The sequence below is a fragment of the Sinohyriopsis cumingii genome, unplaced genomic scaffold (genome assembly GCF_028554795.1).
Source record: "Sinohyriopsis cumingii isolate HCF-2022 unplaced genomic scaffold, ASM2855479v2 utg002317l, whole genome shotgun sequence".
In the NCBI taxonomy this organism is placed as follows: Eukaryota; Metazoa; Mollusca; class Bivalvia; order Unionida; family Unionidae; genus Sinohyriopsis; species Sinohyriopsis cumingii.
In genome coordinates this window covers 367,857-385,541 of record NW_028316184.1, presented here as the reverse complement: position 1 = coordinate 385,541, position 17,685 = coordinate 367,857, and the positions used below count along the sequence as shown (strand labels likewise).

The 17,685-nt window shown below is 37.6% G+C and overlaps 1 protein-coding gene across 2 annotated transcripts in view; it reads left to right on the top strand.

Moving 5' to 3' along the window:
- Positions 1 to 651: 651 nt before the first annotated feature.
- Positions 652 to 17,685, top strand: part of LOC149770802 (trafficking protein particle complex subunit 14-like) — a 47,177-nt gene continuing 30,143 nt past the window's right edge. For both annotated transcript variants that reach the window (XM_089949106.1, XM_089949107.1), the window contains exons 1-4: positions 652 to 1,013; positions 4,861 to 5,104; positions 6,535 to 6,621; positions 16,330 to 16,450. In XM_089949106.1, coding sequence (XP_089805232.1) covers positions 711 to 1,013; positions 4,861 to 5,104; positions 6,535 to 6,621; positions 16,330 to 16,450 — 755 coding nt within the window. In that variant the 5' untranslated portion in view covers positions 652 to 710. The remainder of the gene's footprint in view (positions 1,014 to 4,860; positions 5,105 to 6,534; positions 6,622 to 16,329; positions 16,451 to 17,685) is intronic.

Below are 17,685 nucleotides of genomic sequence, written 5' to 3'. Positions count from 1 at the left end.
AATTAAGCAAAATAACGATTGGACAAAATGTCCGATTCGCCCCCTCTGCTGCTGATGCACCTGATTTCAATTTTTTAAAGCATTTATTTGTTTCATAAGTGTGGTCTGTGATCTCGCTTTGACTGGGATGCATTTATTAGCATATAAAAAAAATGATATATACATTTAATAATAATCTTACTGGAATATTTGCGTGAATTAAAGAGAAAAAACATCCCCCCCCCAAAAAAAAAACAACAACCCCACAAAAATTTAGTTCATCACCCCTCAACAAAACAACAACATGGAAACACACAATTGGCGGATGATGAAAAAATTATACCATTGATAAACTGTAGTATTTACATCTTATAATTTTATTGACAACCTCTATAATGATGGAAACTCTTTCCTAATATGTGATATCCTTGTCTTTAACTGTGGGTGTTTCCAACAATAAATATTGCACCAAAACATTCACAGTTTTTCATCATAATCACCTTTTTTCATGCACGTTAAGACTGAATCAAAATCACAATGTTTCATTAAACTGCGCGTTGTTAAAGAAAGAAGTGAGTTAATTCGTGACCGTGATGTATTTGCTATTGTTTTCGTATACCGGAGTAATTATTTTGCGAACGTTCTATTGGCATTAATTACAATCTACCAATATGGAGGACGAAATTGTCGATTGGGACTGTTCAGAATTAAATTTTCACGATGCTGTTAAAATGGACAAGCTCGGACCAACAAAAAAGGATTATATAATTATAGGACAAGCGGTTCATTTTACTATTGTATTTAAGCTCTCCAATATTGGTGTGGAAACAGCACGAAATCTTGACTCGAATCGGTCGGTTAAAGAATTTGTAGACAACTTACGACATGGATTTAGAGTTCATTCTCGAATAATGGCTTATAATAAACCCCATTTGCCCGCGGAGTTTATTTACAGTGGACCATTTAGGAAAGGTACATGGATGTATTGCAAAATTACTGGTAGCAACAAACTGGGAAACACAACTGCAAAACAGGTATATGTAAGAATGAACCTCAGGCACTTTTTAACATGTACGAGTTTCATCCCTTTTTAAAAAAACAATAGTATTTTTTAAACTCGTTTTACTTTCCTTAGTTTGAAAAATAGTAGGAAAATAACAGTTAAAATTTTTACCAAAACTCCACCGAGAGTGATCTCTGAGTGCTCTTGTGTTGGTAGTATAGACCACAGTAGTCCTACCTGTAAGACCTTTCGCTAAACAAAATCAAAATGGGCTATGTCTTAAATGTAGGACTAAGACCACAGGGGCTCGTATCGTTGCTTACAATTGACCTGTCATACATGTACTGTATAATAACTACAAGAGAGGACACGTGACCTGTTTAAGAATGCACGTTGATATTTCAAGCTACACTTTGCGTAGCTTAATAAATTTGGTACCAATATTTAGCTTAGGCATTCGTTTGTGTATTGCTATCAAAAATTTGACTTAATATCATACCTTTAGGGAATGCCAAATCAATTTCTTTACAGCAGTCACATGTCATCACCCCAATTCCATCTTTAAAAATATTTTTCAGCAACAGAAATTCACTTTTCCACTCATCCTTAAATTTTTTTTTAGCAATTTAGGAAATTTACTTTCCTTCTTAAAGAATTTGACACTAATCTTCTCTTTCTTTCGAGTAAGAAGGTCAGAAAATTCATCACTGCCAGTTCGTTAATAAGACTGAGACAGGAAAGAAAACATTTCTTTGTGTCGTTGTGATTTTAAAGTTCAGATATATTCACTGACTGTAATGTCCGGTACATTTTACAGAATGATACATTAATTAAAAACACACCATTTTTTAAAATGTTTTGCAAATTGAATCAAATTAAATGCCAAAAAACACAAAGTTTCTCCTTTTGCCTTTTACACCTGGCTTCATGACCCATCATATTTTCTCGTTTTTGTCTAATTGATTATAATTTTATGCAGAATCAAACAAATATCCTTATTGGATCAAAAATTAATCAATTCAGGTCATAATTGTTTTCCTTTTTCTCTGTCATAAACATCAAAGATTATCTCAGAACAATCTATCTTGATTCATTTATGTACATCTAAGTGTGACATGAGTGATGTGCTTCCTCCACCCAGTTTGTATTGATTTTACATAGGTGTGCAGGCTCGAATTTAACACAGATTTCTTTGTAGCCAGAAGGACTAGTTACTGAGAAATTTACTAGTCCTGCCAAATCTTTACTAGTCCTGTTCACAGAACAATGTCACACACTCATATTGAGATTAACACAAATTGTATTTCATAAATAGCATTATCATATGAAATGCAAAAGTACAGAAGTATAAATCCGGATCCAATTCCAGAAAGGGATCCAGGTGTCCTTTTTCCTCCACCTGCACTTGGAGTCCATATGGGGTTTGTTCTGGTCTCCTTACCCATCTCCCTAAAACATTGCATTGCAGTGGTGGTCACCTTCAGGATCCCTTCTGCCTTCTCTATACTATCAATTGCCAGGAATGATGATTTAATCTTTCCTCCTTTTCAAATTGTTATATATACAATTTCCTCCTCCTGAATTGAACTGTCAGCACCACTGTCGCACACTACTTCAAGAAACGTTGCTTCATTGACACCTTTGACAGATTTCTGCCTTTCACTTTCAGCCATGTCGTGAGTAAATGTAACAGCCTGTTTGTCATTCCTGTAAGTCTCTCCAATGTCAGCTACTTTTTTTTTTTATAGCTGACACATCCATACAAAATCAGTAAAGCGCCTCCAGTTCTTTATGATAGCATTTGCATTTTTAAACAAATTAACGCGCCTGTCAAATACATTCTGATTTAAAATTTCCAAGCTCTTACCAGTGGTTGATTCTTCTGGTATTATCTGCATAGCTGCTTTTCTCTCTGAATTCTTTGTGTTGCCCTCAGCTTTCATGTACATTTACCAATTCAGTTTTAAAGGTCGAACCATCTGCAGCAAAACTGGATGTTTTCTCTGTGCTTTCTTTTTGCGAATTCTGTACACCAGTTACACAACATAACATTCTTTTCCTCATCATAATTCAGCCATTCCCTGTCTTCTCCAAATCATCATGAATTTCTGTAATTTTGTAAGTTTCTCACCATTGCCAACAAAGACTTGTACATTTGAGCTCTTCATTTTGATTTTAAAATATGGTGAGGTTGCTTTACCTGTTATGTATGGTATTTAGCCGTCTGAACAGTACCAGTTCCAGCAAATACGAAGTAAGTCTTTCCACCCAGTAATATAAATTTGTCTCTAGTTGCCAGCGGTCAGTGTGAGTCACATTGTGACTTTGAGCTCCACGTAAACACATAATTTTAGTAAGATGCTGGCAGTGATCCTTGTGATTGCTTGTGGGAATAGCTAGGCTGGCTGGGAATCAATATATCGTTTGTGAAAATAAATTTAAAAACAATGGGTAAGGCTAAATAACTAATACCTTAGACTTTATTATTCACTGTCAGTGTCCACATAAATTTAATTGGTATGGTCATGTTTACTAGGCAGGACATGACACACAAGTAGGCATTGTTTACAATATTGGTATTGTAAATCAGTTTAAAGACACAACTGGTTTAGGTGACAATGATAAGTTGCAATTCTAAATGGTACGAATAATGAGTTTATTATTTTGGGCTTATTGTTGTTGTTGTTGTGGGGTTTAACACCATTTTTCAGCACACGATAGGCTATACATGGTGGCCAGTATAATTGGGCTTATAAGGAGAAATAAGGGAAGTTTGTAAGCCATCCAATGGCTGAATTGTGGATGTCCTGGAGAGGTTCAGTGTTAAACATGTTGGTATGTCTGTTAACAGAAACCTGGATGAATAATGCAAAGACATTTCTTAAGTTCATCATTTGTTTTTCATGTACAGTTAATTTCATTCTGATATTTGCAACTTGTTTGGTATGGTGTGTTCCACATGTATCTGATGTCTGGTGTTTTATCTCCATTTTTGACTCTTAGCAAAATGTACATTAAATATTCTATTTGGTGATAAATTGAAGAGTTGCAAAAATTCAACTGGATGGGAAGAGTTTTAGAAATTATATTATTATAGTTTTGACCATGTTTAAGTGATAACCTACAAAATCCAATGAACTGTTGGAGTTACCAATACCTCTTGTGTGGTGATGCACACTCTGGACTTGGGTTGCAAAATTAGTCACATATGCAATTCTGTAATGTATTTACAAGGCTATCACAGGGATAAGGAGGAAGTCAAAACATAGGCTTCTCATAATTAATGCACCTGAGCTCATGACAGAGTATTTTTTTTTAATACAGTAAATACTATTTGCTACATTTTTTGACATCGATGTGCTGCCTTCAGGAATTTTAAAATGGAAGTCAGGGATCACATCCTACTCCCTCCCCACCCCAAATGTTTAGCATGTAGATAATTATTCAGTACAGCAGAACCTCTCTTGAAAGATCACGCCTTTTGTTAAGAAATAATAGTACCTCAAGACAGGTTATCTCTTGTGACAGGTCATAAGACTATTTAATCAAAAAATCTGTTCATGGAGAACCTGGTCTTTGAAGACAGGTGGGCTTTCATGGCAGTAGTCTCTAAAGACAGGTTTTACTGTATTGATAAGACCTTCACTTTCAAGAACTCTGATGGTGACATGAGGGAATGTCTTGACAGTAGTTGTAATCCACCTGCATTTGATTTATTCTTTTGTGGTGTATGAAGCATGCTGCTGATGAATGGCATTACCATAACACATAGTACTTATTTTTTTTTTCAAGTTGTTACCATAACACATAGTACTTATTTATTTTCTTTAAGTTGGACATGTTCATCACAATAGTTTGTCTCATTGGTAATTTTCTAGGTCACAAGAAACCCCTGTTTGCAAGATGGCACACACTTTCATCTCCCAGTCGATGTGCATATGCCTGCGACCCTAGGCCACTGTGATGAAGCAGAAATTGTGGTAATGGTTAGCAAAGCAAATAATCCAGGCAGTCGGATGGATGAAGACTTTGGTCCCTTGTTCCAGCCACCTCTTTGTTTCAGTCCTGACAGTCCTCAGGCCCAGATATCAGTATCTCAGGATCTTCCTGTTGGCAAGACATGTAAAACCTTGCTAAGAAGTTTTAAAGGATATTATTCTGATATTTCTCACAGGAAAGGATATCCATTCAGACATTATTTGCAGTAAAGGTTATTCATTCTGATATTGTTTACAGTAAAGAATATTCATTCTGATATTGTTTACAGTAAAGAATATTCATTCTGATATTGTTTACAGTAAAGAATATTCATTCTGATATTGTTTACAGTAAAGAATACTCATTCTGATATTGTTTACAGTAAAGGATATTCATTCTGATATTGTTTACAGTAAAGAATATTCATTCTGATATTGTTTACAGTAAAAAATATTCATTCTGATATTGTTTACAGTAAAGGATATTCATTCTGATATGGTTTACAGTAAAGAATATTCATTCTGATATTGTTTACAGTAAAGGATATTCATTCTGATATTGTTTACAGTAAAGAATATTCATTCTGATATTGTTTACAGTAAAGGATATTGATTCTGATATTGTTTACAGTAAAGAATATTCATTCTGACATTGTTTACAGTAAGGAATATTCATTCAGACATTATTTGCAGTAAAGGATATTCATTCAGACATTATTTGCAGTAAAGGATATTTATTCTGACATTATTTACAATAAAGGATATTGATTCTGATATTGTTTACAGTAAAGGATATTCATTCAGACAGTATTTGCAGTAAAGGATATTCATTCAGACATTTGCAGTAAAGGATATTCTGACATTATTTACAATAAAGGATATTGATTCTGATATTGTTTACAGTAAGGGATATTCATTCAGACATTATTTGCAGTAAAGGATATTCATTCTAACTCTGTTTACAGTAAAGGATATTCATTCTGATATTATTACAGTAAAACCTGGAAGAATTTGAAAACAGAATGAAATTGATTTCTTATTTGTATTCTATCCTTAAGGCTCAGTCTGTTGAGGAAACATTGTACAGAATGTTATTTAGTCCATTCATACATGGATCTAGCTATCCTTTCCACAGAAACCTTTTCTAATGCAGGTGGTCTCTCAAATTCAGGCACGATTTCAAACACATTTGGAAGTTTTAACAAAATGATGCCACCTTTTAGTAGTTAAAAGAATTATTCTGATGGTTTTCACAACTCTTATAAGCAATATTAGGCCCTCTTGTAAACAATATTAGGCCCTCTTTTAAGCAATATTAGGCATTCTTGGCCCACCTGCTTACCCTGCTTGCCTATAATAAGTATATGGATATGTATCTTTTTTAAAGCACAGGATCAAGTTGGTTCAAATTATAAACTCCATGTATAATGCTGAGAATCAGTTTTGATTTAATTAACCTTAACCTTTGTGCTAGGATTATTAGATTGTATCAGTTAATTTTGTCAGATGACTATATAAAATTTTATGCATGAACAACGTAAGAATTTCATATAAATATTTTTTTTGTATTTACAGTCCAGTACCGTGTCAATATCATTCATCCTCCAGACATTTGTTTTTTGCACAGGAACTGTGCAGGGAAGCATCTTTTATTTATTCAGGGTATGTCACAAAGCATTATCAGGCTGTGTTTTGGTGTGGTTTACTGAATTAATTTTGAAAAATTAGGGTAAATAATTGTTTAACTGCATTAATTGAAAATGACTTTTTTTCAAGATAATAAACAAGCAAGATAATCAGTAAATAAACAAAATAAAACACACCCCAAAAAGTTGAAATTAAAAATTGCCTATTTTTGTGAATGGTATATTTACACTGCAGGGATTAAAGTGGCAAAAGATTTAGCAAAAACAAATGTTGACCCAATAAAATGGTTATGTTGTTATAAAAATAAATCATGATCATTTATAACTTTGACAAAATTGCAGAAGAACTGTATAAAAAAAATTAATTTTTTTATATATACTATTAATGACCTCAGCTTACTTATTTTGCACCCTGTTTCTTTTAGATGATATGTATTTTTCTTGGTCCTCATCAGTGATCATGTGGTAAAAATTTAAACGAAGTTAGCAACAAAAGCCATTGGCAAATATTAGGAGGTGGTTGCATATAATTGTTTAGATGCTGTTGATGATATAACCTGATTATAATAAAAATGTAATTGATGATATAACCTAATTATGATTAAAAATGGTTATATTGTTATAATCTAATTATGATAAAAGTGATTATATTGATATAGCCTAATTATGATAGAAGTGATTATATTGATGAATCCTAATTGTGATACAGCGAAACCCACTTTTCTTGCCCTCAGTTATCTAGAGAACCTGCGTATATTGTCTGTGTTGGTCCAATCCCAACAAATTATATCTTTGTTATGTTGGTTCTTCCCCTCTTATCTGAACCCCTGTTAATTCATTAAATCTATTATGTCGGGCATAAGTTTTTAAGTCCAAAGTATCTTGGACCCGCTTATTTCGATGAAGTGCAACTTTTATTGTCCATCTCCGAGATGATTTACAAGAAATGATCAGCAAAAGTGATCAATTTTCACAAACAGTTTTGGTCAGCTTTGCTGCTAGTCCCAAGCCATCACTAACAAAAGTAAATAATTTAAACTATAAATTTTCTCATTTGTTGCTTAGACTGAACAGGAAGATGTCAGCATCAGTTTTACAATCAACAGTAGGGAAGTCCTCATAAATTTTGATCCAGTGCTGGACATGATCAGATAAGTTGAAATAACTCCATAGCACAGTTTTAGCCTCTTCAACATCCTCTTCTGTGAATTACTTAAAATCACAATCCTATTGATGAAATAAGCTTTCCTTTACCTAGATGTCTCTGTTATGTGATTAAATGTCTTAATTCACTCATGATTTCTGATAAAGACTAAACTCACTTTTAAATCTGATTTCACTGGAATGTAATGCTTAATTTTTCAATAGACCTTATTTGTACTGTAGCTACATTATGGAAATGAACATGTATCTCATCTGGGCTGCACTGCAACTGATTACAGGTAGCAGTGGCAAGTTAAAAAAACATGTCTCTGCTAATCTTTTTGTCATCTGTTTCCTTGTATCATTAAATAATGCTCGACAATAAGCTGGTCTTCTGTATAAACATTGAGCTGTGTTTACAGAGAAAAAGTCACTGATCTGTTAGGGTGGCTTTAGTTCTAAAGGCAAATTTGACAGTCATGTGTACTTTAGCCAATACATTAGTTCAAATGGACCAGTGACAGTTATGGCTTAGTAGAGACATGGGTAATTTTGGATGTTCAGTAGCATGTTAGCAATACAATACCTTACCTTGTGAATACAACAGTGGCTACACAATGACAGTAAAAACACTTTCTGGTAATGTCCAAATCAAGCACGGGGGTGGGGGTGCTTTCAGTTATAAGCTCTTAATAAATAATATAAATTATTTACAGCACATGTGCATCTCAATAACCATTTGAAATTTTTATAAAAAAGCCTTATCATTTCTCCTTCAGATACATTCCTTGATCACATTAATGTTAGGGATATAAGCCTGCTACCTCTTGAATCCAGCCCTACTAAAAGACGAAAATTCGTCTTTTCAGTCTATCTCATATAGACCAAAGGGCAATAACTCTTGCCCCTTACCTCCCCTTGCCACCGCCAGGTGTCACTAGTATTTAAGCTTCGCTTGTATGGATAACACGTACAGTATACCTCCAAATAATCCAAGCCATCTTAGCATTAAATTGGACCATCCGAAGTTAAATTTGGATTTATTGCGTTGGACAATCATTCTTCTACAGGTTGTATACATTATTTTAACAATTTTTTTCAAAACTGAGTGACTTTGTCACCCTTACGGATTTCGTTTACTGAAGACCATGTTACACACACTATCGCGGAACTCGTGTTGTCAATTAAGAGTTAACGCGACACGGACTAATTTCGTTTACTCCGTTAGTAACGGTTGTGGTATTAGCGAATTAATAACATGCTAATTGCTAATTTGTGCTTTGTTTTCTTTTCTTGTGTCGTTTCAATAGAAATGTCAACCAAATGCATGAAATGCAAAAAGTTCAAAGCAAAACAAGACAACCATGACTCTTGTATTGTATGTACCAAGTGTACATCATCTGTACCATGCAGCATTTGTAATACTTGGACAGAGCAAACGTGGGCTGATGTAGTCCAGAAGGCAGCAAAAGGGAGGGATAGACGGAATAAATCGAAGAAAGATAGAATTGATGTCCTCAGTATACATCCGAAGACAGCCTCCATTGTGAGACTTGTGGGGAATGTTGGGGTCCCCCCTCCACCTAAAGTTCATCGTTTGCAACTGTCAGCCACAGTAACATCAGCGGCAATGGAGGAAAATAATGTTGACAGGGTACAACAGTCCAACTTTGAACAGATGCGTTGTTTGGTCCAGGAAACGACGACGCAGCTATTGACATCAGGCCAGATTTTACCCTTATTTCCCTCGCTCGCTTCCACAGCTTTTTCTGACTCTTTGGGGGAATGTTCCCCCAATTTTAGGCTGCCCAGTGGGTGTAAGTCCCCCTTCATGTCCGAGCATGGCCTTCGGGCCTGTAAGTCAGGACACATGGGGTTTTTACCGGATCCATCATATCTTTATACAACCTCTACGTCACCGGCCGTCCAACTGTCCCAGCATGGGGACCCTATTGCTAAAACGGTCCGACCAAACATGACTTACGGGGATTTTAGTGATAAATCTGTCCATCAAGCTGTACCGCCGGCAACATACCATTACTTTGGCGGAGATTTTGGTGAGAAATCTGTCCGTCCAGCCAGGCCATTGGAGCAGGACCGTTGCCAACATTCAGACCAACCACAAGCCAGACAAACCAGCCGGCAGGGCCGGCCGTCCATATGTTCATGGCTTATCCACAAGGGAGAGTTAGTGACAGTGTTAATGATGACGGAATCGCATCATCTATGCCACCTGGTATGCTCTATCCAGACATGCAAGCTATTACAGAACACGACTCAGCACATAGTGAGGGTGACGAAACTCCTGCAAATCAGCCGTACACAGATCCAACCATGGAACGGACTGAGTTTGGCTTCAAGGCGGCAGTGGAAGAAATTTGTAGGGTGTTGGCAACTTCAGAATGCCCTCCACCTCCTACTGCCACTCAAGACTACAAAGTTAAGGCGTCTGTAGATCTTGATGGGGAGGAAGAGACGCCATCCTTCCGGCTCCTTCCCCAGTTGGCAAAAATTAAGGAGATCAGTGATCGTCTATCAGGACGAATAGGTGATCCGGGGAATGCTAAGGCGTTCTTTTCAGAAAGCCAAGTACCAGCGACGTTCTCGTGTCACTGGTACAAAACTCATTCAGATGCCTTGGATCTTCCAGCCCTGGACAAAAATATGGCAGCAGTTCACATGTCCGCTTCATTGTTTTACAAAGTGGACAAAAATGTGTTCCATGCCACGTCAAAGCTAGTCCAGAACGTAGTTGCTACGTCTTCAATGTTAGACTTGGCTTCATTAGCCATTTTCCGACTCGCAGAAAAATCTGACAATGACCACGCTTGGGAAGCGACGGCCCGGATTCCTAGAGTTATTAACAGGGCAGCTCACCATTCCATGGCTAATGCGTTGACTGCTTCTGCCAACTTAGACCTGATACGACGTGATGCATGTCTGCAGTCCACGTCGCTCAAGCCCCATCATACTCTGGCTTTACGGATGACTCCGTTTGGGTCGCCTTTACTCTTTGGAGGAAAAATTGAAGAAGTTCAGAAGCAGGCAGCTCAGGAACTGCCCCTCCAACTTGCCGCCCAGCCCTCGCAGGCGTTTAGAAAAAATCAGCCCTTGCCACAGCGGAGGGATGATTGGCGGACCAGGGACAAGGGATCCTTACAATCAAATGTGCATTATAGATCCCAATCCAATGCCAGAAGACAACAATCTAATCAAGCTAGGAGGCAACCATACAGCGGCGGTAAGAAACAAAGTTTCTCCGTCTTCAAGCCTCCTGCAATTTCAGGACCACTGGACCACCTTTTTTCCTCAGAACGATTGAGTGATCCAGGTCATTTCGGAGGGACTTTGGATTTCATTTATCCAACCCCCTCCCCTGTCCTCCTCTCCCCTCTTCATGGATGTACCGTCCGATCGGGGGAAAGATACCTTTCTACAACAGGAGATACGGTCGCTCATAGAAAAACGGGCTTTGGAGATTGTGAAAAAAACCGCAATCGCCAGGGTTTTATTCCAGGCTGTTTCTTATCCAGAAGGCAAATGGCAAGTTGAGGCCGATCATCAACCTGAGTTGCCTCAACCAATACATTTTACCACCGAAATTCAAGATGGAAATTGCGAGATCAATCCGTCTTTCCATCCGGCGGGACGAGTATGCCGTCAGTCTAGATATGACCGACGCATATTTTCACGTTCCTATCCACCCTGCGTCACGGAAATTTCTCCGATTCGCTTACCGCAACGCGGTTTATCAGTTCCAGGTCCTACCCTTTGGCCTCAACATCAGCCCTTGGGCTTTTACCAAGGTTATGGATTGCATCGTCACCATGTTCCGCTCGACTTCATCTACAGGGATGGCAGTGTACTTGGACGACATCCTCCAGAAACATATGGTAAGTTCTGTTCTGCTCAAAGGCAGAAACAATCTTTTAGCGCCTTTAGATCATCTAGGATTTCTCGTGAACTGGAAAAAGTCTGATCTCCATCCATCCCAGCGTTTTGTCCATCTGGGTATGGAGTTTCTCACTGACCTGAATCTGGTACGGCTTCCTCGTGCTCGCGTAATCTGGATCGTCGAACTCATCGAGTCCATTTCCAACAGGACATGGATTTCAGCGAGAGAACTCTTGCAACTCCTTGGATTATTCAATGCGGCAGCGGACTTGATCCTGCTTGGCCGTCTTTTTATGCGTCCCTTACAAATGACGTTACTGGCACAATGGCGCCCCTTTTCAAGTCCCCTCAATCAAATAATAATGATCACGCCCGAGATACAATCGTTCCTGCATCAGTGGCACAACCTCAGTTGGCTGTCCACGGGGATTCCTCTGGAGGTCCCCCAAGTGGAGATAACGGTATGTACCGACACCAGTACCTACGGTTGGGGTGCCCACCTGTTGCTGGACTTCGCTACAGTCAGCGGCACGTGGGAGCCAGGGGAGAGGCCTTTCCACATCAACCTTTTAGAAATGAGGGCTGTCGTCAATGCCTTTCATTTCTGGAAGAATCAACTCTCAGGAAAAACTGTCCTCATTATGTCAGACAACTCTTTGGTGGTGACTTACCTCCTCAAACAAGGGGGCACCAAATCACCAGACCTGTGCATTCTGATCTGGCAGTTTCTACGTTGGTGCGACAACCTCCACATCAACGTACAAATCAGACACATTCCCGGCAGACTCAATGTCTTGGCCGACACTCTATCAAGGAAAGGTCAAGTCATTCACATGGAATGGTCACTCCATCAATCAGTCTTTCTTCGGAATTGCACACTTTGGGGGCATCCTATGATCGATCTTTTTGCGACAAGGTGGAATCACGAAGTTGCCCACCTTCGTCTGTCCGGTTCCAGACCCAGAGACTTGGGCCGTGGACGCTCTGTCAATCAGCTGGGAGGGGTTGTGGGCATTCGCCTACCCTCCCATGGTTTTGGTACCAAAAATAATCCAGAGGTTAAGGGGTCGGAACTGTCGGATGATTCTGATTGCCCCTCTCAGATGGAACAAGTCCTGGGTCACAGATCTACTCGATCTAGCGATAGATCTACCCAGGAAGATTCCAACCAGCCCAAATCTTCTCAAACAACCGCGGTCACAGGTGTTTCACCCCTGCCCGGACCGTCTTCTTCTTCACGCTTGGCTCTTGTCCGGGCAGCCTTGCGAGACAAACAATTTAAACCTTCGATTGTGGAGAGAATCTCAAGAGCAAGAAGGCCCTCCACTTGGAAGGCTTATGAGGGAAAGTGGCATGTTTTCAGGGACTGGTGCCATATCAATAACATCGTCCCTTTGAGTGTCTCAATCCCTCAACTGGCTGACTTTTTTCTCTGGCTTTTCGAGGAGAAACAGTTGGCCCCAATTACTGTCAAAGGTTACCACTCCATGATATCAGACACATTCCGCCATCATGGTAGATGTGATATTGGGCATAACAAAGATCTATCAGATCTGATATTTTAGCCAATTTTGATTTCAATCGACCAAAATCACTCACCCTGTTTCCAAAATGGAATCTGTCCTGGGTTTTAACATGGCTCAATTCAGACAAATTTGAACCTTTAGCTCACACTTTGTTAAAGCTACTATCATACAAAACATGTTTCTTGATAGCCTTAGCTTCAGCATGCAGGGTGATTGAGTTCCATGCCCTTTCCAGTGACCCGAACTTTCTTCAGTTCAGATCAGATGGTTCGGTGGTCCTCCTGGCGCAACCAGGCTTTGTAGCTAAAAATAGGTTACCATCCATTGGCAATCAAAGAATCGTCATTCGCTCGCTCTCTTCCATAGATAAGTCAAGAGCAGCAGCCATGCAAGATCCTGTTCGTGCACTCAAGCACTATTTAAAATGCACAGAGGCATGTCGGGACACACGTAAGCGCCTCTTTCTTCCGGTCAAAGCTGGCAAACAGGATATCACCCCTCAAACCCTTGCTTCATGGCTGAAGTGGGTTATACGCTCAGCGTACTCTGAGGTCTCACAAGATCAGATTCGCCTCATGAAGATTACGGCTCATGAGATTAGAGCAATCTCGGTGAGCCTGGCATTCAAACGCAATGTTTCGATCCGAGATATAATAGAAGCTGTTGGCTGGCATGCAGAGTCGACCTTCTCCAGTTTTTATCTCAGAGATTTGGCTTCTCAGAGGCAAACCTTGAATCTGGTAGGTCCAGTGTCAGCAGCCCAGATGACCACCAGACCCATTTAAAACAATCAGCACAGCCTATCAGCTTCGCTGGATTTGCCAATGAAATTTCGTAGGTAAGAAGATTTCAATAACTATCTTCTTAACCGTATATAGGGGTCACATATCACGTGACCCTAGGCTGTGTTGCTGATGAAATTAGGAGAACGGGTTATCGTTCAAATGGGGAATCCAGCCATCATTCCCTAGAAGGTACCTGGGGTGGAGGTAGGATGCTCAGCATTCCCTCCTCCTATTACTTATTCTCCTAACATTAATGTGATCGGGGAATGTATTTGAAGGAGAAAGCAAATTTTTCATAAATTGTGTTTCTCCAAGAATACTTACCCGATCACATTACTTAAAAACCCTCCAACCACCCCGCTATGCGAGCATCCTCGTATAATATATATTGCTCAGCTTAAAAAACTAGTGATACCTGGCGGTGGCAAGGGGAGGTAAGGGACAAGAGTTATTGCCCTTTGGTCTATATGAGATAGACTGAAAAGACGAATTTTCATCTTTTAGTAGGGCTGGATTCGAGAGATAGCAGGCTTATATCCCTAACGTTAATGTGATCGGGTAAGTATTCTCGGAGAAACACAATTTACTAAAAATTTGCTTTCTTTTAGCCACTACAATGTATTAAGTGAGTTCAAATGCTTCTTAACGTTTTTTTTTTAAAAATTCTGATTCTGTCCTCAGCCTAACTATATTGACACAATACAGTGTATCAATTTCCATTAAATATTATCTATAGTTAGATTCATTGAGGCTGAAAGTACATGTATATTGTATTTCCTTCTCATTGGCAATAACACAAGCAAATCCATTTTGATTACATAGCGGTAGTCAAGTTTAGATCATATTTAGTTTTATTTCTTCAGGAGGTCAGGTTATTTTATTCACAGAGGAATACAAAAACTGTTATATCTTCACTGCAAAATATACATTTACTGTGGAATCAACAGAGAAAAGAGTACCTTTATTTCAGAGAGTACTCATAGATGTACACACAATGGGTGATTTATTACCAACACTGTTCTTTGTGTATTGTCTGTTATGTACAACTGGAGTCTGAGCTCCGTTTATAAAGCTATGACATCCCAACTGTTGTTATTAAACTAAAACTGTATATAAATAAAGCAATAATTAATCTTAAAACTATGACCTGTTTGTCAGCAGTGTTTCAGTCAACCTAAGAGTAAGAGACAGGAATCAAGGTCAAGGACATCTTATGAGCCCAATCTCAGGACCTGGTTATGTTGATGATTTTTTTGACACCCCCAACATAATCGAGATAACTGGATTTTACTGTAAAAGTGATTATATTTTACACAATCTAATTATGATAAAATGATTGTATTGATATGATCTAATTTTGGTAAAAATGATGATATTGATATGACTTAATTATGATAAAAATTACTATTGATATGACCTAATTATGATAAAAGTGATTATATTGATATGACCTAATTGATAAAAGTGATTATATTGACATGACCTAATTATGATAAAAATAATTATATTGATTTGACCTAATTATGATAAAAATAATTATATTGATATGACCTAATTATGATAATATGATTATATTGATATAACCTGATTATGATAAAAGTGATGATATTGATATAACAACCAGTAGTCACGTTAATGTTTTAATCAATAATACCACATGGGTGAGAACAAACCAGAGACCTGATAAGTTCAATATTTGCACTGTGTTTTCATCAGAGTGAGTAATGTCCTTGGAACCCAATGCAGCCAAGAAGACCAAAACAATACTAACATCTGTCAAGATCAATCACTCACACCATCTTATGATAAAAATGATTATATTGATATAACCTAATTATAATAAAAATAATTATATTGATATGACCTAATTATGATAATATGATTATATTGATATGACCTAATTATGATAAAAGTGATTATATTGATATAACCTAATTATGATAAAAGTGATGATATTGATATAACCTAATTATGATAAAAATGATTATATTGATATAACCTAATTATGATTAAAAAGATTATATTGAAAGAAATTTATTTATCAGTAAAGTAGGTAACTGAGAAAGCAGAACAATATTCCATCTTTTCAAATGCACAAAATATCCACCATTCAGATGGATAATACTACTGGTTGTTTTGATGCTGTTGATCTTAAGTGTTTAGGCCAAGATAGTGTACCATAAATATTCTCATACAAAGTTAAGCAGAAAAAGGCATTATATATGCAAAGTTATCACTGTTACATGTACCTACATCTTGGTTTCACACATTGTTGATAGTGAAGATAAGCAGAGTTATGTCTTTTTCTTTGCTCAAACATAAATGAATGAACTCTAATTGCGTTTGATGGTTAATGATTATTTTCTTTTCTTTCAGTGCAGAACCTATGCAAAAAGATTGTTTCCATTGAGAATTGTTTTGTTGTGCCAGATGCAAGTCCAAAGAGCTTAGAATCCCCAAACTGCAGTGGTTGTAAATTCAAAGAAAATCATCACAGGTACATTTATTTGTGTATTTTGAGTCAGACAAGTACACAGGTCAGTTGTCTGGGGCATAATGCCTTGGACAAGTAAAGTGTACATGACCAGGGTATTTGCTGAATTACACTTGTCCAAAACAGTCCCTAAAATATGTATACAGAGTGTATATGTATTTATGCAAGCACCAATGCATGTATGTAGTTTGGATGGTTGTGCTTATTTATGGTTTAATAGCACATCAGCACAATCCTAAAATATGTCTAATAGAAAATACATGCATGTGTAAAGGTGTAGAAAAGTGTGCAATCAGCTCTAAACATCTGGTTGTCCAGCAGATTTTTCTGACTGCCTGATAGATTGCTACAGTTGACCCCAAGATTGCTGCAGTCAAAATTATTAAAAACATTTGTCATGTATATAGTTATAACTCAAAATCAGTCCTGCTAATGGAAAGTGTCACACATTTTATCTATTTAACATCAGCAAATAAAAGATTATTAAACAATTTCTTTTTTTTGATGCACTCTTGTTGTCTGTCAGCATTCTAGTAAATGGCCACCCCTGACCACAAACTTTCGATATTGTATGTTTATCTGGGTTTACAACACCACAGTTCTTGTTATTGTTAATCTGATAGTATGAATACTGCATCTGCTCTTTCTTGAAACTGTAAACTATATCCAATTTTTGTTTAGTCATCATCCAAGAGGCCAATGTATTGTGTCATTTATTTTTGTGTGCTTTATCTTTTGTGGTTTTGTAAAAAAAAACTCAAAATGGACATTTTCATGCATACCTATTTTTGTGGTTTTTGCCTGTCATACTTCACCTAGTAGGTATTTAATTTTGTTGTTTATCCTTTTTAGATCCCCAAAATAAAGAATACAAAAGAATAAAACTCAACAACCAGTAGTCACGTTAATGTTTTAATCAATAATACCACATGGGTGAGAACAAACCAGAGACCTGATAAGTTAAATATTTGCACTGTGTTTTCCATCAGAGTGAGTAATGTCCTTGGAACCCAATGCAGCCAAGAAGACCAAAACAATACTAACATCTGTCAAGATCAATCACTCACACCATCTTTCGTCTGATTTCCCAACATCAAAGGAAGCCAATGCCGCCAATATGCAAAAATGCTGACTAGATCGAATCAATCTTTTGTTTGTGCCTGCCAGATGTACAGACCAACTTCAGCCATTAGACTTGACAATATTAAAAGCCTACCAAACAGATTATAATAGGAATT